We start from the raw sequence: 27,180 nt of genomic DNA, 5'->3' as shown, positions 1-27,180 counted from the left end.
AAATTGAAAAGACAAAAAAAATCTTAAGTCCCCGTTATGCCAATAGACTCTATTTCTAATTCAAATATTTCTTTCAAACAGATATCAAACACTTTTTAAGTTCCCTTTAATTAAAAGCCAAACAATGTCAGGACAGTTCTGTTGCAAAGTTGTTCTTATCAAAATATTTCAAAACCGAAACTTGGAAGAATATAAAATGCAATGCACAGGAGTTTCTATTTCAAGATGGATCTATTAAACCGCTCATATTAACTCCATTTATAGAATGGTTTTGACTTCTTCCTATTGCAGACTTAATATTTGAAATATATTGAACTTGATGTCCTTCCAGACTTTCTTAAGCTAACACTTCATGAACTATAGATGTGATTAAAAAAAATTTCCTCTCTTCTGACATTTATCTTTCCTATTGCTCATACTGTTCATCCTTGACCATTAATAACCTCGATGTACTTGAAGTTAACATCTTGCCATTTTGTTCAAGAATATTAACACAATCGAATTGTTTGCCAAACAATAATGGCGAAAGCTCTCAACATCTTGAGGCATCTATCAACATCTTCCAAACCCACTCTCTTGGTCAATACCTTCCAAGGAGGCAAAACTTAAACCATACTTTTAGGTGTCCCATACTATTGAAATTGTGAGATTGAGCAGACCCAAAGGCTCGAACACACAAATCAAACACTCATTTTAGATATTTGATTATTACATTTCAACAACATTATAAAGCTTTTCAACTTTATACTACCCGAAAACCAACTAATAATTAATCACTAACACTTAGGTAATTATTTAACATATTAATTTAAAATTTTCTTGTTCATTAACCTATGCTATGTACTAATTCCTTCGTCTCCCCTCAACGAAAAATATATCTTTTGATGAATTCTTATGTTTGCCTCCCCTCGATTAAAAATATATATTTTGTTATCAGTTCCCACCAATGATGCATTAGCAGAATATCAAAATAAGGGCAGAATCATAAACAGCAGGTTATGAAGGAAAAAATAGTATCAGAACTGAAATACAAACTACAGAGTGAAAACACAAACAACAGAATAACAATTATAAAAGGATTGTCATCTCCTCTTCAGTTCAAGAGTAATTCAGTCAATTTTTACTTGTATGGATTGAAATGGAGCACAAAAAAAGTTCACACATCATACAGCTCGTTCCATATCAGGCATGGCATAATCCAAAATATGGAAAACTGAGAACAAATTAGCAGAACAGGAATACAATGATCAGGAAAATTTGTGCCAAAAAAATAAGGGCACAATTTCCTCTTTCATGTCAGAGACAAATAGTATTCCCTAAGCACAGAACAAAAGAAACCATTGGGAAAGAGGGAACACTAAGAGACACTAAGTTGGAATAAGAAACCAAGGAAACCCAAAAACCTGAGTAATCCACAGGAGTCATGTTGTGAAGGTTTCATCAAGAGGCAGACCCTAGCCCAAACAGACATTATGGGAAAGATAATAGGCAGAAATGCAACAAGAGATCAGTCAATATCATGGCTAACATGGGAATTGACAATCGACATAAGAATTTTGGAAAAGAAGTGAAGAACTTGTTTATTGTGGAATTCAACTCAAAGGATGCCAAGAACAAAATACTTAATTCATCCCTATGGAGGTTCGAATAAATCCAATTTACGTGCAGAAATGGGAAAATAACTTTGATCCTACTAAACATCTGCAATTCTGCAGCAATGGCACTTATTGAACCCCACTCCATAATCTTTTGACCAAAGACTAGAATGGAGATTGTTTTCATCTGATTGCAAGTAAGTCAGTGCAAGTTGTTGAATTAGATATTTGAAAGAATGATTCAGCATGTTTGTGAAATTCAATTACTTTCCATCAAACCCATCCTCAAATTCATCTACATCTCATACTTGGGTGGAATTTGGAATCAAACGATTGAGATTGACAAGTGGAGGCTTTACTACTTGAGATGCGTATGTAGAAAACTTTTGGAAACCGAATACCCTAAACCTATCCAGCAGAATTGCATTCCAAACCAAAATAAGGTGAACGTCTATGTTGCCCCGAGTTTCCAGTACGGGGACAGTGGGGGACGGTGGGATGGGTTTCCAGGATGGCAAATTTTTTTGGCGATTTTGGGGACGAGGGGGGGAAACAGCAAATGGGGACGGCTATATGTGTGTATATATATATATATATAGAGAAAGAGAGAGAGAGAGAGAGAGAGAGAGAGAGAGAGATTTTAAAATATACATGGCATTCATATGAAACTAAGCGCAAAGCATGTCATTTAAACATTATAGAACCATAACATACAACATTTGAATGCCATCTAGGAATTAATATCCGATTTCAGTACTCAATTATCAAAATGCATATCAATATCAGTGAACAATATCATAATGATAAACATGATAAATCTGAAAATCTAAATCTAAATATGCCTAAAGCTATACGCCCAAAGGCTAGAGGGCTGCCATAAAGTAATAAGTATCAATGTATCATAATCATGTTCACATTCAATATAAAAAACTAACATAGAAAAATGAAGCAGACTATTGCTCCTATTCTGCCTCTACCGCATTTGGAGGGGTGGGGCCCACCTCGGCAACTTAGTAACGAGCCTTAAAATTACTTTTTAATATTCAATTTTTTAATTTTTTTGCATTAAAAAATGATAATAATTTTTTTTTTCTAAAAAATTTAAAATTTAAAAAAAAACATTTGGGGACAGCTGGCCGTACCCTGTATGGTTGCGGGACATCTAGGCATCTCCTTTCCGTACCGGACACGGCCAACCATCCCCCCTTTTTTCCCAATCGTCCCTGAGTTTTGGGAACATCCCCTAGTAATTTGCCTTTTTTGGGGATGGCTGGGGGACATCCCATACCTATCCCCCCGTCCCTGGGACGTCCCCGTTCCGAAACACTTGTTTTTAGGCTAGGTACGCGTCCCCAGGGAATGTAGGTGAACACAAATACACTATTTTAGGGATCTACTAATTATAGTAAATCGAGTGTCGATAACGATGGACCTACTATTTTTAGTAAGGCACCCTGGTTAGCAATGAATGCAATGGGCTACCACCTGGTGAAGTCAAAATTGATTTGCTATGATTGATGATGCAGTAATACTATAATAATAATCAATAATTAAGTGCATATCATTAATTGAATTATGAAGTGACTATAATAAAGCTATAAAATAATGTCACTTTAAGTTAATTCAGCTTGTTCGAGAAGCTACTTCACAAGGAGGAATTAAAAATAAAGACTAAGTTGTTGAATTGGGAATGGGAATGGGTACAGGTACATGGGCACAAAACACTGGTACAACAAAAAATTTATGGAGGTTGGATACATTTTTGGTATGCTCAAACAAATATATATATATAAAGTCACAAGGTTTGAATTCGAATTCAAGTTTGTTGATCATAAAATTCGGATGAAATTCGGAAAAAGTAAAAATTGGTGGAAAAATCAACATTAAATTTACCTTTTATAAATTTATTTATTTTTAAATATAAGTAATATATCCAGAAAATTGTCAAAATAGTTTGACATTGCTAAATAATTACACTAAATAACTCAATATTACTTTTAAATAAAATAATATTATTATACGTAATAATATTATATTAATATCATAAATTTCAGATGAAGTTTGGAGTGTAAAAATTTGCAAAAATTCAAACTGCGTGTGTGCAGTTAAAAAATAAAATTAAGTTTAGAATGCCATATACCAGTACCTATGCTAAACAAAACCATCACAAATTTCAAAATTCAAATTTTGAAACATATAATTTTAATTTTAATTCAGGTTTCTGTATTAGAAAGATCAAGTCAGAATGTCATGATAGATAAGTTCAGAGATTGCTAATCTGCAGTCTACGTCTTAAAAATATCTGAAAGATCAAATTAGAATCACTAAACATTTTGTCATTTAGAAACATAAATCCCAGATGTGAACACACGGGAGATTTGTTTCACAATCAGATTCTGATACATTTCATACCTGGAATCGACCAAAAAAGTTCCATGTTTCAGCAACTTAAGAGTAAAGAATGTTTTATCCCACATTGCCAAAAGTACAAACATTCAACAACTTAGAGTAAGTAATATTTATCCTTGTGTTATCCTTCATAACTAAGGGGTAACTAAGAGGGAGTGTTAATGTTATAGTTCAGTCGAATAAATATAAAGTGTGATTAAAAATGAAATATAACTCTTTATATATGAAATTAAAGGAGTTGGCATATATGTGTGTGTCTGTGTGTGTGTGTATTCATTTACTTACCTTATAGGCTACCTTATCTATTAAATGTCAATTGTTTTAATCACACACCGTCATTATTCAAACCACCAAATTTAATTAAATTTGGACACGTGAAATGCGACTTGGTCACATATGTTTATCTGCAAATGCGTTGAAAGCAACTATGGTTGCGTTCGTTGGAAAGGGAAGACTCGTCAAGGAATGGATGTGCCTCCCACGTAGGAGACATGTCCATTCATGTACAGGTCTCCAGAACATCCTAAGTCACTTATATAATGCTGTCCATGTGTACACCAAACACACCGAACACATTGCAATACCAAAGTCTACTGTGTTGTTTGCTACTGATCAACAAAATCCTTCAACTGGTCAAACTGGCAAGTATAAGTAATATACAAAATTGTGACATTTAACATTCAAGTCTAAACTGAAACATCAGTGAGGCTATTAAGTTATTGCCAGTCCATCAACTTATAATTAAATCTGATTTATACAATTTCAACATTAGAGAAGCAAAAGGAAAAAGAAATAAGTAAAGTGCACCTCTTGCACTTGTATTGAGATACAAATAGTCCAATATGTAACATTTATGTATGGTAGCAAAGACATGGAGGATAGAGGCATCTAGAGCATGCTTTGTAGATCTGTTTGAGCATTTGTACGAGAATCGAGGCATCAAAACCATGTACCAGCAATAGGCAAAACCTAAAGAAATAATATTACTTTTACTATTGAAGGCTCAAATAAGATGGAGAATAATGAAGAATCCAGCATACACGGGCGTTTGTATTAGAAATGTCAAACATCAAAAAAAGTTTCAAAAGAAAACAAGAGCTGCCAGCACCTAACCAGATGCATATGCAGCAGAAATGGTGATGATCAGATCTGAAATACACAATAATATGTTTTACAAAAAGTTTCTTATTAGACAACAATGATGGCAGTTAATGGCATGGTGAATATTATGACTATTGAGGCGCATCACCCAAGCATTCAAAAAAGGAGGTGGCATCCAAATGAGTGAACGCCAGCAAGACGATCAAGAGTGCTTGGGAAAAATTTCATAAGAGATGCACATGGCAGAAAGCATGGTGCTAAGTAATTTAAATATTTAAAAAATTAACTTTATTTAAATTTAAGGTACTTACGAGTTATTTTGAAGAACATAAAGTCTTGTTTATGTTCTCGGTAAAATCTATATTGTAGCTGACCAGTAGAATAGTATCCGAACAGGCACATGATGGTTGAGTCACCCCTTCGAAAAGGTATATGTACACCATGAGGAATGGATTTTGGAAGTATCATCGTAATCATTGTATTTGGATTGTAAGCATGAAGTGCATATTGCATATATGAATAAAGTATCTGTTTTGTGTTGAATCATGCTATACTACATGTGTTAAGTATTCTTTTACCCTGTACGGTAAACATTTGGCATTGTTGCCTATAAGGACTGGGTGCTATGAATGTCGAACACATTGAATAAAGACAGAAATAAGAATCCAGAAGATGACAACATACATGTGGCACAAGAAACATTAAACCGCACATAGCAAAGCGACCGGACGCACAGACTCCGACAACTCGCCAAAGGGTATGGCAATGGTGGCACAGGAAGTGACCACAGTAACATAGGAGCATTGACGAATGGAATGTAATCACCAAGTCGATCGAGGGAGAGACTGATAGAAGAAGTCCGAGAAAGACGAAGGGTGATCAAAAGAACGAAGGAAGAATTGGCAAACTGGTATACGCCCAGGGGGAATCCGGACAAAAGGGAAAGGACCAGCACGGCTCGGAGTGTCAAAGGAACTCGAGCGTGGGGTGAACTCTTCGTCCCTGATACACCTGACGAGCAGATAAAGTTTGGTCAGAACAACCAAGTCCTTAAGGAAGCCTTCATGCCACTTGAGAACGTACGTGTCTGTAACGCAGGTTTTCAGAGTGGTACAGAAATACAGAACAACATGAGTACCGACAACAGCACAACAAAAGAAAGAGAGGGTACCGATGGCCGGTCCAAAGGAAAAGTTATCAAAGTTCAACAAGGATGGCACGGATGACCCGATTAGACACTGCAAAACTTGCGAGACGATTTGAACAGCGAATGGAGAAAACGACCAATACGAATGGGCATGGCAATTTCGAGCCACCTTACGAGGTGTAGCAATCAATTGGCTTTCAGACACCCATCTGGCAAAGCTAACCACATGGGAAAACATAAAGAAGGAATTTATTACAGAGTTTCAACTGCTACGAGACGACAATGAGATAGTAGCAGAAATCTACACCACAAAACAAGGGAAAAATGAAACTGTCCGTGTATATGCTAAAAATTTAAAAGAATTAGTAAATAAGATGGAAAGTAAGCCAGCAGATAAGCTGAAAAAGAGATGGTTCACAGGACTCCGCCCGGAGTTAAAAAGGAAAATGAAGATTGTACTGCCATCATCATACATAGAAGCATACAATCGAGCGATGGAAAACAAAAAAGAAGAAAAAAAGCAGATCATCCAACTCGGATGAATCCTTTTCTGAAGATAGCAGTGGTGACAAAAAGGCCAATAAGAAGGTCTGTGCTCTCCAGAAGGACATAATCAGGATGATGAAAGAGTTTAAGAATATGCAGAAGGGGAATAGCCAAACTAAAGAAAACGAGCTATGGTGCACAGAATGCAAGATGGAAGGTCACACTAAGGGATCTTGTCCGAAGAATTTGTTTTGTGATATATGCCAAATCGCAAGACATTCCACAAAGGAATGCCCGTTCAATATGAAAACAAGAGGGCATCAGCAAGTGCTCCTGACACAGGAAGCATCCATGTCGGGAGGAAACGGAAACACAAACAATGGCAGTGCCACCTTGGGTGGGTACAAAAACAACAGAAGGGGACAAAACAAAAACACCAACAACAACAATAATAACGGAGGCCGCAGTCGGATTAAATATGATGTGAACGGCCGACCGATGGTGTTAGTGTCAGGTATGCAACTTATGGGGCCACTTTGAGCGAAACTGTACAACGTACACACCAAAGTTGTTATGCACACGGTGTGGTCCCGAAGACCATGAAGATGCCAAGTGCCCGAAATCAAAATCAAGAGTGAATTTAATCAACATCGAAGCAAGAACGAACGAGGAAGTCCTAGCAATCACATGTAAAGAGGCAAAGTTGTACCCAGACCCGACAGAAGAAAAGAAAAGATTGGAAGAAGCACATGCAGAAATTGAGAAAGGGATACAGACAAAGAAATCACAAACGGAGAAGGGGGGCACTGTGGGTACGTCAATGAGGAACTGCACAGAACAGAACATCATAAGGTAGATATTACAAACTGAAGTGCCAGTAAAATTAAATGATCTGATCCTCACAATGCCCCAACTACGAACAACACTCACAAACATGGCTTTAGCTGCTAAACTACCAGAAGAAACCAGGAAAGAGAAGGAAACAAAACAAGTGCAATAGACCCAATGCTATTAGCCCTCACATTTGGAAGGCATCTAGCGGTCATAGAAATGGGTATATTGGGAACGATCCTCTCAGACACAATTGTGGACGGAGGTTCAGGGGTAAATGTCCTACCAAAGGATAGCTAGAAGAAGTTGGGATTACCGACATTGTGGCCACCCACGTTCCAATTGCTGAATGCAGACCAACATGGCATTAAGCCTCTTGGGATCCTGATGGCACAACCAGTGACTATTGGAACACAGTCATTCCTGCTCAACTTTGTAGTCATACCGCTAAAAAGAAGGGGATATGATGCCATTCTAGGAAGAGGATGACTCGTACAAGCAAAAGTTAAACACGACTGGAAGAATTCACACTATCAGTGGAGAGCAGAGGACGGAGATTCATTATTGATTTACACACACAAATGGTGGGAGAAGAAGTTGGATCGTCCAATTCAGAAAGAGAGGACGAAGGGAAGCAGATGGAACCGAATGAGGAAGGAGTCCTATAGTTGGAAAGTGGATCGAAGGACAATGATCTGGATTCGGTGAACAGACTATTTCACTGGCAGATGGACAATTATGAACTCTTCCAAAGCTGCAACATACTAACGATAGAGGAAGTACACAACAGAGACAGATTTCCAAAAGAATTTAGGGAAATAAAGAAAGGGAACATACAGCTAGATGAAACACTTGCACATGTACTCAATAAGGAAAAGCCAATAAAATATGACGAGGCCACAGTACAAACCATGAATTTGGGAGATGATACCAAACCAAAGAACACACTGGTGGGAGATAACAGGAATCCAGTATAAAAAACAGCTACATTTTAAATAGTACAGCCTTTTAGGAGAGCAAAGCAAGTACACTGTATGGACAAGTGTCAAAAGGAATTATGGCTGTACGGGCACGTGTGGACAGTAGAAGGGAGTAATGTCGCCATAAAACAGGGTCGTACGGCCTATCAAGAGCGTAAGCAAGAAAAGAAGGCAGTAAAGAAAAACAAAATGTTGTATGACCTAGGAAGGATGTCATACGGCCAAGCAAAAGACAGCAGGAAATCAGAGGTGATCCATCGTACGGCCAGACAGGAGAAGATATTGCACATAACACACCATACAGCTCAAGAGGGGAATAAGTATTACCATACGGGTAATAACTAGCTAGTGAATTGGACCGTGCAGACTCAAGGAGAACACAAGTTAATGCACCATATTGCCCTAAGGAAATCACAAAGACCGTATGGCAATTTGCATGTTCAAGAAAGATTGTACCAAAATCCAGAGAGAGCTATGACCCATGCGGAAAAGAGAAGAATACATCGTACGGCTAGAAGAAATTTGCAGGAAGAGACCTAGAGGTGCACCGTATGGCAAGCATATTGCAAGGGAAAAACACTGTATGGACAAGAAGCTACCACCATACAACCAAGTAGATGCCTAGCGTACTGACATGAGAAGTACCGTACGTCCAAAGAGGAGTACCGTACAGACATCAAGTAACACCGTACAAATAGTAGTACGGCAAGGGAGGATTGGAAGACGCACCGTATGGCTTGGGAGATACCGTACGGATTGGGAGGACACCGTATGGCTTCAGGACACTGTATGGCTTGGGAAGCCAACAAGAATACCATCATACGGCTAGCAAGAAGACACTGTATGGCCAGGAAATAAGGCGTCGTACAATCAGATATAGAAGCACCATATGGCCAAGAAGCATCACCGTATGAATGGTGAATTATAAAAAGGAAACTAGGAACAAACAGACCATACGGCTGTATGGACAAAGAGAACACATGCGTATGGACCATACGGACGTATGGGCTTAAGGAGCACAAAAGGAGTGGACCGTACAGCACAAGGACAGCAACATACTCTGTCGTATGGGGTTAAGTGGTGTTATAATAAAAGAGATCAGAGAAAGACAGAGGTACAGTAATAAAGTTACCCTTCGGAGGCCGTACCAGAGCATTCAAGAGGAAGAAGGAACCGTACTCTTCAGGAAGCAGGAGGTTCTAAAAAAAAACAAAAAAAAAAAAAGTTGACAACAAATCAAAACAGTTTAGAATGAGTAACGTATGATACCGAAGGCAAGGGAAAGACATAAAAAGGTAGTAAAACATAAGCCGTCGGCAGAAAGAGTATCCGATCGAAAGAAACTCACAAAAAGGTGTGTTCCATGGAGTCAAGGAACGCACTTGGGGCTCTACCCTAGGACCCCACGAGGTCGCTGCCCCTCGACCCCGCTAGGGGCCCCAATCAGTGCAGTTATCAGTCGTGGGAAGTGTGACCAGTTGATGAGACCTGGAGCTGCTACAGGCATAGAGTGTTTGTGTGCCAAAGGTGGAAAGAGCACTAGAGCAAGCCTTTTGAGAGGGGTGATACGCTTTGAGGCACTCGGAGTAGGTGTTAGAGAGCTCAGGAGGAGCTAATCATCCAGCTGGAGGCAGTAGAGCAACACTTTGCTCAGCGTACCTAGGAGTTGGAAGTAGACAAGGCAACACGGGTGGCTATCACGGTCAGCTTGGCTAGGGAGACAGTGTTGTGTTAGCAAAGGCTACAAATGCAACGTGTTTTGGAGACCAGTTTGGTACAAGCACGAGACGAATGTGAAAGTGGTGTGACGGAAAAAGATCTATCTTGTTATAGTTGTGTCGTCCGGAGATGACTTTTCTTTTGGAGGGGATGATGTTGTCGGTAAAATCTATATTGTAGCCGACGGGTAGAATAGTATCCGAACGGATGCATGACGGTTGAGTCACCCCTTCAGAAAGGTATATGTACACCATCCGGAATGGATTTTGGAAGCATAATTGTAATCATTGTATTCGGATTATAAGCATGGAGTGAATATTGCATATATGAATAAAGTATCTGTTCTATGTTGTATCGTGCTATACTACATGTATTAAGTATTCTTTTACCCTATATGGTAAACAGCTTAGAGGTAGAAGTTGTATTTTTTACAAGATTATAGAACTTTAGAAAACTTCAAATCATTCTTAGGCTGTCTGAAGAAATAATTGTAAAACTTCTAACCTGGTGGCTGTTTCTAATAAAACTTTGAAAACATATGTAAAACCATATGGCACAAATCCACTTCTGATCTTACACTGCAAGATCTAACTATTCTGTCGTAAAATGGGACACCAAAATATGTCTTTATGAGCCAAAAATACTCTGTATATGTGTATATTCTAAGCAGTACCTGACACCCCTACATGTTTTCAATATAAGGAACAATCCCATTCTCATGGAGAAGATAGTCAACCCGGCAACTATAGTTGCTGGGCAATGGGAACTTTGGATCTCAATAATAGAAACCTCTGCATGTACTGGGCCACCCACTCGATAGTCGGTATATAGTTGGCAAGCCCAAAATGCACTACTGGGGCATGGTGCTGATTCATGGGGTTCATCGGTATGGCCCCCTTTCATATTATTGCACATCTCCACTGCGCCCTACCATTCTATAGGCATTGCTTGCCTATTAATATATTTGTCTAAAAACGCGTCTAGTAAAATAATAAATAAGCTACAACCTTTAGACTACTCACTTTTACCACAATCTGTTATGGATTGTATTTGATATTGATAACCATTGGGAAGTTCATAAGCAGGAACAAAAAGTCAAACCAATCTACCTGGTGATCATTAACGGCCTGAAGTAATTCTTCTCTGTAGGCATAGATTGGCAGAAGCTTCCTTTCATCCTATACAATCATTGCAAGAAAAGTTAAGATGCAATTAAATAACCAACAATGTTTAAAAAATATATGAAAACGTTTTCTTCATGCTATATCAGAAAACAGAAAGTAAACAATGTTTATTCCAGAAGCTTGTTGATTGCAAACATTTAATGACGGTTCATGCAAAAACCTTGTCTTATATGAATATGCTGGGCATTTCAGTGGAGCAAAATGAAAATTTAAGGTAGTTGATATGCATAGTTTATGACATGTGTACATTAAACAGTTTATGGTGCAAAATGTATGCTGATGCCTTCTATAGGTAAATGCTACATTCGTTTATGGCTTCATGAAAACACATCCCACCTGAAGTTTGTGTGACATTGTTTTTGTCCTTAAATCCTTTTCAAGATCATCACCCTCATCCTGATTTGGGGTAAAACATCAATAATGAACAAATTATTGAAAAACCAATAGTTGATAATATATAATCTATGTTGTAAAGTAAAAACATCTTATGAAAATACATATTTTACTCCAATACATTTACCCCTTTATCTCTAAAGTCTAGTCCAATCCACCAAAGAAAGACATCAGTAGCTTGTTACTATTTAACACAGAAGAAAATATTTGATATGCAATACAAAACATTAGCATAAGACCTAAACTATTAAATTACCTGGTCTGCATCAAGTACTGATTCCTTGATAAACTCAATTTGGTCTTCAAATACATACCTGGCACAATTTTCAAGGTAATCGATCATGAAAAACTGACCATGCCCGTATGTAACAAATTAAAACATTCACAATCATGCATTCTTCATGCTGCAATCAGTGTTAAGAGCTATGATAAACATATTCATGTCTTGGGGAAACCGACTATCTAAGGAAGCAGTCAAAGTGACCTTGCAGCAGCAGCATTAAGCATCTAGCTTATGATCTCTATATTTAAATAATTCAGAAAAGCAGAGTTCACTGAAACAAAACTTCTGATAGGAAAGAAACAGATCATAACTCCATATAAAATAGAATATTGACAAAGAAAGAGAATACAGTCCATTAAAAACTAATTATAAATCAGTACCCTGAGAATTCTCATACAGGGTTGCAGAAGAGACAAGGAAACAAGGATCCTAATGGCTAAACTTATAGTGAAATCTGGTTGAAGTTCATGAAACTGCCATATATGTTTAGACATCAACTAGCATAGCTACCATATATATTTAGCAAAAAACTGACCTTTACTCTAGTACAAAAGTCTAGGACAGCTAACTCTCAGACACAGTTGACTTCAACTGGCACGGCACTACCATATAAATTTACTAAAAACTGCCCATTATGGTAGTACAAAAGCCTAGAGCAGCTAACTCACAGACACGGTTGAAAAGCATGTAGCAGCAGTCAATAAACAAGAAGAAACAAGCCATCAGCAGAGAAAAAAGATGTTATCAAACAAGAATTTGACCAGAGAAAATCAAATATAGAAACACAGATAGCCAATGCACAATGTAAAACTAGGCCAATGGAGGACAGAAAAATAGAAACAAGTAACCAACAATGTCCAGCTACACTACCAGCAGAGTAGCAGCAGAGAAGCACTGAGCAACAGAAATTCAATCAGATAGGAAAGGCATTCAGCTGATAAGCATATGTTCTACAATTAAACCAGCTAAAAGGGACCTGAACCTATAAGGTGTCTGTGATTTAAGTAGATCTGTACAAAAATGCAACCATGGCCCGCATAGTTGTCCTTGGGCTAAGAAATAGGTTGTCATTCTGGTATTTTTTGCCCTAATTTTCTTTTTCTGGGGACACAGAAACCTGTTTGAGATATTTCCAAATTTCATATGAATAGTTGAAATTTAAAATATATTCTAATTTTCATATTGTTTTAGTTGCCATCCACTAAAAATGGCCTCCCAAAGAGGTCATCCTGGAAGTACCTCCCACCATCCCCATCTCAAAAAATGGGTGGGATGTAAGATAACCAAATTTTACAACCAGTTTTCATTCATTTTTGTTTGCAAACATCAATGAGAATTTACCAGACGCAGCTGTGTTTTTCCCCAAAACAGCACAACAGACACTAAAAATAAAAGTAAACATATATAGAACTGTGAAATGCCAAGATGGTCTTGATAATAAATATTAAATGCTAATGATGATTCATTATTTGAATGTAGAAGTCATAGATACATACACTGATATTTCCGTTCATTTTTGTTTGCAAACCTTAACAGAAAACTTACCAGAGGCAGCTGTGTTTGTCCCAAAAACAGCACAACAGACAATAAAGATAAAATATATAGAATTGTGAAATGCCAATGTGGTCTCAATAATAAATATTAAATGCTAATGATGATACACTGCATTGAATGTAGAAGTCATAGGTACGTACACTGATATAGCTTCATATTTTAATATTAGCAAATTGCATGAAAAACAGGCATTCACTGTTAAAACTTAATACATAATAATATTCAAGATTCAATTGTTCTAGCAGTTCCAAGACAAATTTTCCAGTGTTTAAACCAGTCAGATCAGCCCTAGGATGTCGGTTAGTAACTTACTCATAGTCCTCTTGAGGTTTTGCCTTATCCAATGCTCCAAACTTTAGCGTTGCCTTTCCTATAAAAGGCATTACAGAAGCATCAAGCCAAATGCAACCAATGATATGAAAATAAACAAGCTTGACACGTAGACATCCAACCAACATAATCCAGACATTTATAAAAAGGATTCAGTATCAATAGATCTCCAATCTCTTAAATTAGGCATAGAGTCATAGATATATTTATAACCGAAGATATTGGGATTATCTTCCTCACATGAACAAATGCAATAAAGAAAGAAAAGAAGGGGTGTCACTTAGCATAGCTAATATGTATAATAAATGATGGAAACATTTTCATTAAATAATTCCTTAGATTATCATACCAATCTGATGTTGTTCCCACGCTTCTTGCTCTGCAAATGGATTTACTTTGTCTTCAGATCCTGGATCTCTGGTGAAAAAGGAAAATTTATGTAAAATAAAAATTATACCGTAACTATCCTAGTGAAGCAGAAATGAAGAAGATTTACACCATATTAGGAGATTGCTAGACAGATTATCATACATACACAGAGAAGCTGATATAAGCAACTATCCACGTTTCCACACATTATTGATGACTACTAATTTTAGATGTGACAACACGAAAACAAGAAGTCCCACTTCCATATAGTAGCACTCTTCAAAGTAAAGAATAACCTGTATCGCTGCATAGCTACTGCAAATCTTTTCTCCTGCTTGACCTTGCCTTCTTCATCATATGCTTCTGGCATGCGGTACTGCAGCCAAATATTGAGATAAGTCCCACATGGAATGCATGATGACGTGTCAATTAAACTTGAGATAAATATCCAGCACAAAGATAGACTTATATATGCATTACCTGGGATTCTCATTAAGATACAGGATTCCTCAAAAGCAGTTTAAAAAGATAAGTGTACAAATGTTTGTCTTCTGTATATTTTCTGGTCTTTAGTGTGAGTGTGAACCACAAATTATTTCTATCAGAACACTTTCTTCAGCATAACAAAAACAATGCATGTATCAAAAACAGCATAAACACTAAATCTTGTGTAACCAACTTTATCATGCATTTGTCATAGAGAAGGCACTCAGAGCAACTTCTACAGGTTCTCTAAAATTGCTATTAACCAATATTTATTTAACGGATCAACGAACATAAGATATAACATTGGCAAAACCCATGTCCATGGGTAATGGATTGCCCCCTGTAAGATTTTTAATTCTAAGTTGCTGAAACATGGAACTTTTCTGGGCTATTCCAGGTACGAAACATATTGGAATCTGATTGTGAAACAAATCTCTTGTGGTTTCACATCTGGGATTAGTATTTCTAAATGACAAAATGATTAGTGATTCTAGTTTGATCTTTTAGATATTTTTAAGACCTAGATTGCATATAGTGAACTCTGAACTTACCTATCATGAGATCTGACATGATCTTTCTCATACAAAAACCTAAATTTAAATTAGAATAATCAATAATATGTTTCAAATTTTGAAATTTGAAATTTGCAATGTTTTTTTAGCATATTGACTAGTACATGACATTCTAAACTAAATTCTAGATTTTAGCTACATGGATATAGATATAGATGTGTGTTTGTTTGTCTGTTTCAGCGTATCACACATGTACCCAACCCCACAAAAACAATTCTGTCATACTGGCATTTCATACCCGCTTAACCATACCTGTTTCCATTTCCGACTCAGCAACTTAGCATTTATTATTCCAATGTCAACTCTCAAAAACTGTAAATTGTTAAAGACAAATAGGAGTGATGCTGAGGAATTCAAAGCCAGCATGTGGTTAAGAACCTAAATTTAAAAGGCATAGTTTGTTTGGCAATAAATGAAAATATATTTTAATATTTAAGAATTTGAACACTACCAAAAATGCTGTCAAAAACAAATTTGCACTTCATTAAGATTAATGCCATAAAGGGAAAAAGAGTCTTAAACTGAACAATACCAAGTGAACCATCTCTGGATACATATCAGTTGATTAAAAAACAAATATCAAACAGTCCAGCAATATGCTTTCTGCATCATTTGAGGTTTCACAGAGAGATGACTAAGATGCTGTTGCATCCAAATATGTTTCAGGCCAATTTTGTCCTTGTACATCATATTTTGATTGGTATAGGCAATGCTGTGAAGTGCAAACCCCAAGAGGTGTAATTTTATGAGAATACAAAGGGCACTCCTTGCTGAGTTGAAATGATTCTTGTTGGCATTGAACCTGATTGATCATTTGTCTCTTTGTAGTTTCTCTGCTAGACAGTTAACTAAATCGCTTCAAAAAAGTATGACTTTCTCATTGGAAAGGAGCTCCTCAGTTGCTTTGGCTCTGTAATGAAGCTGCATGTTATTTTTCCTTGAGCATATTTCATGCAAAAGCACACTAGCAGTCAAGCCAAACTTATGTCAACCAAAAGGAGTTGCACTAGTGTTTGTGTTTGTGACATGGGCATTGAGTCTTTTGATTTGTAGTTTTACAATTTAAAGTTGGGGACTTTGAAAATGTGGTAAAGCAAAGACTGTTGGCAGATACAGTGTTGCCAAATAAGAAAACAAAGTTGAATCAAACTAATTCCTTCTGACACTGGTGTGAATTTCTATGGAACTGCAGTGTAAACCGCATTCACTTGGCTGTCCAATGTTGCTGTGTAAACTTGGGGCAGCCATGCAGGATCCGGTTCATGCTTGGAGAAGATAAAGTTAATGATAGACACATATTTCCATTTATGTCAAATGCATGCAAGTGGCAAGCAAGGTCACTTGCAATGAATAAGAGAATCAACAGATGAGTGAATGGAAGTTCGAAGCACCATATGGTCAGATTCTTTAAGTTTCAATTACAGATGTCAGGCATAGAGATTACCCACTTATTCCCATACCTCTTGAGTAAGCTAAAATGTCTTCAAAATAGTTCATTACCTTCAGAATAGGCTGCAGATGTCTGCACTTTTCTTTTGGAAAGATGTTGGTGAGGGACGAGATTGCTACTGAAGGCATAGAAGGGCAGTTATAGGCTGGGCTAGCTCATAAAAGGGCAAAGATATACACCAAAATGTCACAGCAAATAGGTTTAATATTGCTAGTCAGCATATGCTGGCTGGGTTCCATACATTCCAGAGTGGCCCATAGAGCATGTAATTATAGCTAATGAAGAAGGCAAATGAAATGTTTTTCTGTTTCAACAACCAATTTTTTTGAGTTATCTTCCAATGTAACTCTACTATGTTTTGCACAATGTACAATATTAAATCAACTTATCTCCTCTACAAACATTGAAACTGTGCTAAATTTATGTGAGTGTCTTTTCCATGAATTAAATCCAGAGCTGCATCCGTATTGGAAGTCTTCAAAAATGACTATATCTATATCGGATAACATTTCCATATCTGTGTAGCTGTGTTCTTGCAACTTTGTTTTTAAGTATTATTGATACTTATGAAAGGTTTCAATGAGTTCTTTCCATCAAGTATATATTTCCCAATCAGGAATGTAGCATAACCCAAATCAGGAATGTAGCATAACCAGAGTTTCTAGTCTTGTTTGGACATGGTGGTTGTGAGCTCAGTGACCCTAGGTGAGTTCCAAGGAGCGAACTCGGACAAGTCTAGCTGGTGCCTCGTCAAGTCATGGCAGGTCACAACTCAGAGCCTAACTCGGAGAGTACTGATGATGGGACTCAGCTAGTGGACATAGCTTTTTGTGCAAAAAGACATAAAAAATTAAATGTTTTAACTTACTTTTTTTTGTTCTATTTCATAATATTTCATTTCATTCTTATTGAAAAGAAAAGAGAATGTGAGAGTTGAAGAAAAATACGAGTCCATACAAGTGCAACCAACAGCGAGAGCTAAAAATCTTCAAAAAATCACATTTAGAAAACATAATAATTGAATTTAGTGCATCAAAGAGTCCATATCACCAATTGCAAAGAGCTCTCACCTCATTTCACACTTTTTGTAAGAGTAAGCATGATATTTTATGGATTTTTGGGTTTTTTTTTTTTGGTATTTTTCTGATAAACAATCTTTAGCATCTTTTTTGTAACTTTCCAACTCTTGAAGTTGAATGTTTTATAGACTCCTTACAGTTTGATTGTTAACCTTGGAAACAACAAAGATTTTACTTACGCAATGTGTATTACTCTTTGGTCAATGGACCATTTTTTTTGCCTAGAATGGACAGCTAGTCCCAAATGGGTCATGTACACCCTAAAGAGTCTAAGGTACTCAATGATACAAGTTTGGTGGAGGAGACACTAACTACACAAGGAGTGTGCTTTACTCCAGAACTTTGGCCAAGGTGGTACTAAACTATGGGTAGTAACCATCAATCACCAGAACCAGTAGAGCAATGTCTACCTATTAAGGTCGCTGTTGTGAGGTTTTCACACCATCGCACCAAAATTTTAAGGGACCCCCTTTTTTCTAATCGCCTTGGCAAATTTTTGGATTGTCCAACAATTTTGAGTTTTGAAAATTTTGAGCCTTGGACACCTTCAGGGCCAGTGGGGAGAAAGTTAGATTTATTTTCACCCGGTTTCAACTTGATTTTCTAGAGCCACCAATTTCATCCTTGAGCCGAACAAATTTTAATAAGCAACACTTGGTAGGATAAAATTGTAAATTTTGTACTTAGACATTTTTCTTTTGAAAATTTGGATATAATTGTGTAAATTTGGATAATTTTCAAAAATGAAAATTTTGTTAAATTTGGTCTTTTGGAAAATCTTGATTATTTTTGGTGAAAAAGATTAATTTTTGTGATGGTGAAATAAAATTGCAAAAATCGATTTTTGGCTTTAGAAGAAATTTTATTTTATTTTTGTCAAAAAATAAATAAATTTATTGGCATAGCAAAATCGATTTGGGTAAGAAATTGCAAAAAATTGATTTTAATAGATTAAAATTGTCTTGAAAACTTTTTGTCTTTAATGAAATTGGTAATTTAATATTGAAAAATGGCTTTTGGTTAGCCAAAATCCTATTTTAATGACGTATTAATTACTAAATCCTCATCAAATGGAAATATTTAACATCTCCGAGGCATCATTTAATTTCTTTTTTGCAATTTAGAACTAATTGGCAATTTAAAAAGTTAATTTTCATCATGGCAAAATTAATTTTAGCTATGTATTTAATTGTGGGCCATAATTTTGCATTAATTATTTGTTTTTCTTTCTCCTAGGGTCCAAGAAGAAAGTTGGGTATAAGAAGAGGCCTCTCTCCCATTTCTTCCTCACTTCTCACTTCTCCTTCTCAAGGCGTTGGTGATTTTGCAAGAGCAGATCTGCACTTTTCTTGCTTGGCGAATTTTGTGGAGGGCGAAATTTGTGGAGGCCGAATTTTGTGGGAGCCGAAATTTGTGGTAGCCAAAATTTGTGGGAGATAAAATTCTGCTTTTTGCAAGTGGCTGCAATTTTTGCCCTAGGTTGGGAAATTTTATTTGGAGGTGAATTGCATGATAAATTTCTAATTTACAAAAGGATTTGAACTTCTTGAAAGTCATATCCTAGGTTCCGAAAAGTCGCTATAAGTTTACTAGTTAAGGTGAATTTTCATCATCTAGAGTTGCAAGAAGTGCTTAAGCTGACATCCATCTTTCATTCTAGGATTGCTCCGCTTGGTTCTTCTTGCCTTTTGGTCCACCACTCTACCATCCCGTAATAGGGCAACGAGCATGGAGGATGATAGTGCAAGTAAGAATCCCAAGCAGGCGAACACTAAGAAAGACAGAGGATATGATGCCCAAAACTTCTTTCTTCTCGAAAATGAAGTGAATAACCAATACCAATATCTGTACAGTGGACATGATACAGATGAGGGACAAACTGAAGGAAGGACAATCCCCCTTTGCAAAGAAGATGTCAACGAGACAGATTTTGGATCGAAGTTGGATGAGTTGGGAAAGGTTGCTATCAAGAAAAAGCATTTGGGCACCCTTTCCTCTCTCAATGCTTTTATTGGATTTGAGAAAGAATATGAGAAGGATTACGAAAGGATACTACAAGCGGCAAGTGGCGTGGCGAAGTCAGCAGAACTCAAGGCAAAGCACACACCTTATCGTCCTATGGAAGAAGTTAATGAAAGGTTAACTAAGTTCGTTGCCTTAGCTAAGAAAATGAAAGAAAAGGGAAGATTTATATAGAAGATCATTTGATGTAAGCCCAAGTGGCAATTTCCCTTTCTTCTAGAATAGGAAAAGTCTCTATTTCTGAATGGCCACCATTTTGGTGCCTTCTCATTGGTTGCCACTTTTTGCACCTTTTTCATTGGTCCACTGATGAGGTGGCAGCTTCTCATTGGCCAATGGGGTGGCAACCCTAATTAGGGTCTTTAGGATCCAATCTGGATCGTTGATCTTGTTTTGATCTCCACCGTCCGTTGTATTTTTGGCCCCTATAAAAGGCCATTTGCTCTCATTTGTAAAGGGTCGGAGAAATTGTTGCGAAAATAATACCAAAATTGCTCTCTTTTTCATTGTTGCGATTGGCATGTTGATCAAGACCATTGGGTGTTATTGTTACAAGATTCAAGAAGAGTTGGCAGATTAACGGATTTTCGGATGATTGATTAATTAACGGAGGAACAAATGTGTTCCTTATAAAGAATTACAAGGACGTTGTTTCTAAAAGAAACAACGTAGACTGAAGATGGAATTAGAAACAAAACTAGAGACAGGATAGGAAACATTCCTATCTGGACTGAAGAAAAAAGAGACAGGATAGGAAACATTCCTATCTAGACTGAAAGACGGACTACAGACAAGTAGTTGACTATTATAGAAAGTATAAGATATTATCTTAATACCCTCCCTTAATGGTCAACGTACGAATGTCGGAACATTCTAGGATAATTGAGACCCTCCCTGGATCTACAAAATGTTGAAACCAAGAAGCTTTTCCAGAAGAGTGCTATGACTCAAAATAAGTTGCATTTACAAAACTTCGTTTTTGTGGAAAAAACAGTAAAACTCAGAATCTCACCCAACCTTGCGTATTATAGACAACTTGAAATGATTTTTGAGGAGAAAATCAACAAACCCAGAAAAACAGAAACAAATTCAGAAGGCGAAAAATGCAGCTTCGCCTTGATCAAGACCCGAAGAAGTCGGACGCTGCTTAACACCCAGAACAAGTTGATCGGTCCTCCCTTAATGGTCAACGTACAGATGTCGGAACATTCTGTGATAACTGAGACCCTCCTTGGATCTACAGAATGCTGAAACCAAGAAGCTTTGCCAAAAGAGTGCTATGACTCAAAATAAGTTGCATTTACAAAACTTCGTTTTTGTGGAAAAAACGGTAAAACCCAAAATCTCACGCAACCTTGCGTATTATAGACAACTTGAAATGATTTTTGAGAAGAAAATCAACAAACCCAAGAAAAACAGAAACAAATTCAGAAGGTGAAAAATGCAGCTTCGCCTTGATCAGGGAGCTCGACAACGTGTGCTGTTGGCTGGGAAGCGTTTTGCCTTGCTTGGGCAGCCAAACGTTTCCGGCACTCGAATTTCATATGGCCGAACTTGTGACAGTAATTACACTGTACATTTTGCTTCGTAGAGCCATCCAAGGATTGAGCAAAAGGTTGATGCTGGGAAGGCTGAGAAGACTGATGGTTGCCAATGTTCTGTTTAAAGGATTTTGCAGCAAAGGCTTGCTCAATGGAGGTGGAACTGGAGCTGCTACCAAACTGTTGTTTCCACCGATCTTGCTGAAGCAGCAGGGTGCAAAGATCAGTGAACTTTAGATCAACACCAGTAGATGTGATGTTGAGAGTCTTGATAAAATGCTCATAGGATTTTGGTAAACTCCGAAGAGTGATTACCACAATATCCTCTTCCTCCATCTTGCAACCGATGGCAAGTAACTGATCACGGATTTCCTGAATCCGATTCAGGTGTGCCTGGAGCGAGGTGCACTCATCCATGACAATAGAAAACAGAGTGTTTTTCAAAAAGAAGGCTCTGCTCTTGTCGGAGGTCTCATGAAGACCTTTTAGATGTGTTCAGATTTCGACAGCTGTCTTGCCGGATGGAATCTGAGAAAGCTGGTCATCAGCTACAGATAGTTTGAGAAGCATTACTGCCTCTCAATTGTTCAGATCCCATGTATCTTGATCAGGACCCGGAGAAGTCGGACGCTGCGTAACACCCAGAACAAGTTGAGCGGTGTTGCGATATTTGAAGATTGCGATGATGCGTTGCTTCCAGGTTCCATAATTGCGACCATTGAATTTGGAATTATGTTCGAGCAGAATATTTGTCAGAGATGCCACGGCACGTTTTTCAATGAAAAACTGTGAAAATCTGTGAAGGCACGTTCTTCGAGGCAAAAATACGAAAGACCCAGAAGAATCAGAGAATGACCCAGAAGAGAGCTCGAAAAACCCATAAGGAATCTTCTGTCGTTTTCTGGATCCGCTGGCTTGAAAATCGAGGCACGCAGAAAAAACAGACGACAACCCAGTTGAGCTCTCGAAAAACCCACCAAGAATCTGCAAACAAAATATTTTTTTGACTCCAAAAATTAGGGTTTCGAAAAAAAACGGCCCTAGCTGAAAAAAGGTTGAAAAAACTTCAGATTTCTTGATAAAAAATGGCAGATTTTTCTTCAAGGATCGATGTGCATGGACGAATGGGGCTAGAGTGTGCTGAACAAACACCAAAAAATGTGAGTTTGCAGAGCCAAATGCAAAAAACCGTCTGCAAATAACTATACGTTTTTTTTTTTTATTACTGCTCCTATCTTTCACTGGCAGAGGGTCTCGGTTTCGCTTTTGCCCTTAAAAAACTGCGGACTTGAACACGCAGGCCGTCTCTAACTGAGCTGAAATCAGAGAATCCATGGTTTTTTTTAGCACAAAAAAACGTGAGTTCCTCAGCCACAAACGCGAGTTGCAGATGAAATCGTCTACGATTTTCCTCAATTTGCAAACCTTGCAAAAACAAAAAAAATCTTCCCATGATTTTCAGAAAAGAGACCTAACTGGATTTCAAAAAATTTGAGCAAATAATTTTGAATGAAATTATAAATTTTTCAAAAAGTTCAAGAACTAGGCTCTGATACCATGTTACAAGATTCAAGAAGAGTTGGCAGATCAACGAATTTCCGGATGATTGATTAATTAACAGAGGAACAAATGTGTTCCTTATAAAGAATTACAAGGACACGTAGACTGAAGACAGAATTAGAAACAAAACTAGAGACAGGATAGGAAACATTCCTATCTAGACTGAAAGACAGACTACAGACAAGTAGTTGACTATTATAGAAAGTATAAGATATTATCTTAATAGTTATTGCATGTTTTCTACTTCCACTTAGTTAGATTTTTCTTTCAAATTGTTAAAGTTGGTTGCATTTGAAGTTGTTTAAGTGAAGTTAAAGTAGATGAATAGTTGTATGGTAGCATTGGTAAATGTTTGATAGGGATCAATACTAGACCACTAGCATCCTAGTGGCTGGTTGGGAAGCTTTGTGTGGTAAACTAGTTTATTATTCCTTTGAATCATTGCACCTGTGGAAGTGAGGCCGCTGGTCAACTCTCATTAAGTTCGATCCCCGTCATTTGCTAACCTTCCATTCATAGAAATAGGAGTAGAATAGTGCGTAGTTGGGTAGTCGAAGTTTAGAGAGAAGAAAGTTAGAGTAGATCGAGTGATAGAACTCATCCATTCACCTTCCACAACCATCGCTTTCCCATCAACATCATCATCGGCAAACACACCCTCCATCATCGCAACCATCAACATTATCTGCTTTCGCACATTTCACAAACTGAGCCACCATCACCTTCATCCCATCAAAGTCCAAGTCATCCTCAACAATTTACGTAAGGCCGCCTACGTGATTACCAGCAAATCACATCGATAAAACTAAGCGAGTATCCAACAGTATAAGGAAAATTGGAGTTATACTCATGTCCCATGAGCAATAACTTTTCAAGAGAGGAGTTGCATGTTTGATATCCCATATCGAATAGTCAAATCCTAATATGTTATGTAAGTGATACAAAACTCGCATCAACAGTCGCCCCAATAGGTGAAGATGTCAATAGGTTGCCTAGCTAAGACACTTGTACATTGTACACTAAGCCTTAGATGTTTGTGTGTGTTACTGATCTACAGTTCTTTTGTGATATATGGTTGCCTCATTGTCATTTAGTCTAGTTAGTTTTGTAGGTCAATTGGCATGTGAGGAAAATTCTTGTGAACCAATGTAGTATCACAGTTGCAGTTCTGTCAATCTACATTGCAAAAGGACATGTTCTTGGATGGGCTGTGAAAATATAATACTGATTTGATTGCACAAGATCATAAAAATCTATTCTTGCATGGAAGGCCTATAAATAATTGCTCCTTGTCTAAGGCATGATCGGCATCTCTCTTGGATGATGGCATTTAAGTTCGAACTAAACTAATCATAGTTAGTTTGGATAACAAACAATTACTATCCCTCCTTGGCGTCAATTACGAGAAATCAATTAAGGGCCGACCTAGATAGGGTCGTGTCCCTTCAAGGGACATGCCCTTTGGTTACCTTATTTATATGGGGTATGCTTGTCGTAAAAGGACATACAAAAAGAACATAGTCTGCTCCTTTGACCAAGTCTGCCCCATACGAATCCTTGCAGAAATAAAGCATTTCAGAATAATAAATATATTATTCACTTCACTTCATACATGTCTGAATAAAGGAAGATCATCTTCAGCAAGCATTGGAGAAGGTATTATCTCAGTTTGATAACACAGAATTTGCAAAAACTTTAGATGGTATCAAAGCCAAGTTGTCAAACCTAGGCTCTGCAAATTGACAATCAGACTTAATATATCTAGCAACATCTTTCTATCTTCAATGGCAAGCACAATCACACCTAAGGACAGGTTTGATGGGAAAGAACACTTCGTTGCTTAGAAATTCAGAATTATGATGATTCTTGAAGACAATGATGTGAAACAGTATGTTGATTCAGCATCCAAGCAAACCGTTGTTGAACCTAATAAAACCATAGTTGGAAAACTCGCCAAGCCCCCCAAAAGTTTAATCGGGAAAAACTCGGCCATTTAAAAAAAAAACTCGGGAAAACTCGGGAACCTAAAAAAACCGCTAAAATTTAATTCAAAATACATTTTTTTGCAAATTTCAATTAGAAGATGCATCTAATGAGTTCATTATAGAGAACACAAAAGAAAGAAGCAGGAGTTTAGATATATATAAATGCATAGTGGGTACAAAATCACATTCTCATGCTAAATGTTGATGGTGGAAAGCATAATAGTAAATAACTTGTGTCAAACTAGAAGTAAAAACATCATTACAATCACATTTTCCTCTTCCTAGCTCTACTAGCATATTGTAACTCTCTATCTTACATAATATATATAGGCTTTTTGCTGTTTGTTTTTAACAAAAAAAAAAAAAAATTTAAAAATTTAAAAGAGTTTTTTTGAAAAACTTGCCGTTTTTTGCAAAAACTCGGCAATTAATCAACGATTTTTTCACAAAAACTCGGCGATTTTTTCTTGCGATTAAATTTGGGAAAAACTCACCAGTCCCAAAAACTCGGCAATTAGTAGAAACTCGTCGATTGTTCGACGATTATGCCAACTATGAATAAAACTATCTAGAGTAAAGGAAACAAAAAGCCATGCAGATCATATTAGATGCAGTGAAAAATGAAATAGTACCTATGCTAATGAAACATCAAATAGCATTTCATATGATGGATGCATTATTAAATACATATGAGATTAACAACGTGACCAAAACCCTTGCACTCAAAAGGCAACTAAATCATATACAGATAAAAAAGGAAGAATCTATGAACTCTTAATTCCTAAGGGTGGCTAGTCTAAGAGACGAACTTGCAAGTATAGGGACCATAATTTAAGACAAGAAACTAATACTAATGGATATAGATGGATTACCAAATTCATGGAAAACATTCTCACAAGGAGTAAGTGCTAGAGACAATCTTCCAGACTTTAATAGACTTAAAGGAGATTGCCTACAAGAAGAATCTAGCGAAGTTAAGAAAGGAGGAAGATTGAAAATTGAAGATGAAGATGAAGAACTTAATGTTCTCAATACAAATTCCTACAAAGGTAAGAAGAAGCACTCCAAGAAGGGTAATCAAAGAAATGACAAACCTAAGAAAGATCTATCCAAACTAAAATGCTTCAAATCTAAAAAATTTGGACACTATAGATCTAATTGCCCTGAAAATACAAAGCAATAAGTAAACTATACTAACATTAATAGGAAAGAAGATAACTATGATCCTGAGAATCATGTATTGCATTCTACACTATCAAATGAAGTACCAAGCAAAGCATGGGTAATTGATAGCGGATCATCTCGACACATTATAGGGTACAAAGAAGCATTGGACTCCATATCAGAAGAAGTTGATGGCGAAATTACCATTGGTGATAATTTCACTCATTTAGTCAAAGGAATTGGGAATTGCACCTTGAAACTGAAGTTGGGTAGTTCTCTACATCTCAAAAGAGTACTCTATGTACTAGGGATAAAAAAGGAATCTAATCTCGGTTACAGCACTTGAAGATGGACATAATGTTGCATTCATGGATGGTAAAGTAATGACCTAGTCTAAAAACTCTTCTTTTAAGAAAGCAAAGTTGATCGGTCAAAGAAAGGGATACTTGTACGAGCTAAATTTAGAACCTTGTCAACCTATTCAAGCCTTAATTCATGAAGCTGTTGATATAAATAAAATATGACACAGAAGATTCGGACATGTAAATTTTAAAACCTTATCAACCATGGAGAAGATCATAACTCATCTACATAAGTTGAATAAAGATCACTCAAGCATATGCAAAGGATGCGCTCCGGGTAAGAACACCAAAAGTCCATTCCATGATAGCACTAGAAAAACTAACAATGTTTTGGAATTAATCCACTCATGATTTATATGGACCTATGTTTGTTCCTTCTCTTGGAGGATTCTAGCAGTATATACTTTTTATAGGTGACTTCGCTAGGAAAACTTGGATTTACATCTTAAAATGTAAAGAATTAGAAGAAATCCTTCAGATATGTATAGAATTCAAAATCTTAACTAAAAACTTATCAGGACACAAAATTAAAACTTTTAGCACTGATAATGGAGGGGAATATATCTTAGATTTGTTTA

The 27,180-nt window shown here is 37.0% G+C and overlaps 1 protein-coding gene across 4 annotated transcripts in view; it reads right to left on the bottom strand.

Moving 5' to 3' along the window:
• ESP3 (RNA helicase family protein) overlaps positions 1–27,180 on the bottom strand; it is a 263,344-nt gene that overhangs the window by 144,585 nt on the left and 91,579 nt on the right. For all 4 annotated transcript variants that reach the window (XM_089828480.1, XM_089828478.1, XM_089828481.1 and 1 more), the window contains exons 12-17: positions 14,678–14,757; positions 14,362–14,429; positions 13,995–14,052; positions 12,102–12,159; positions 11,789–11,848; positions 11,378–11,446 (exon numbers count right to left, since the gene is read on the bottom strand). In XM_089828480.1, coding sequence (XP_089684606.1) covers positions 11,378–11,446; positions 11,789–11,848; positions 12,102–12,159; positions 13,995–14,052; positions 14,362–14,429; positions 14,678–14,757 — 393 coding nt within the window. The remainder of the gene's footprint in view (positions 1–11,377; positions 11,447–11,788; positions 11,849–12,101; positions 12,160–13,994; positions 14,053–14,361; positions 14,430–14,677; positions 14,758–27,180) is intronic.

Source organism: Cupressus sempervirens, chromosome 5 (assembly GCF_028749045.1).
Source record: "Cupressus sempervirens isolate cs-2001-9-10 chromosome 5, ASM2874904v1, whole genome shotgun sequence".
Lineage (NCBI taxonomy): Eukaryota > Viridiplantae > Streptophyta > Pinopsida > Cupressales > Cupressaceae > Cupressus > Cupressus sempervirens.
Note: the sequence above shows the minus strand (reverse complement) of the source record. Positions and strands in the feature narration are given on the sequence as shown.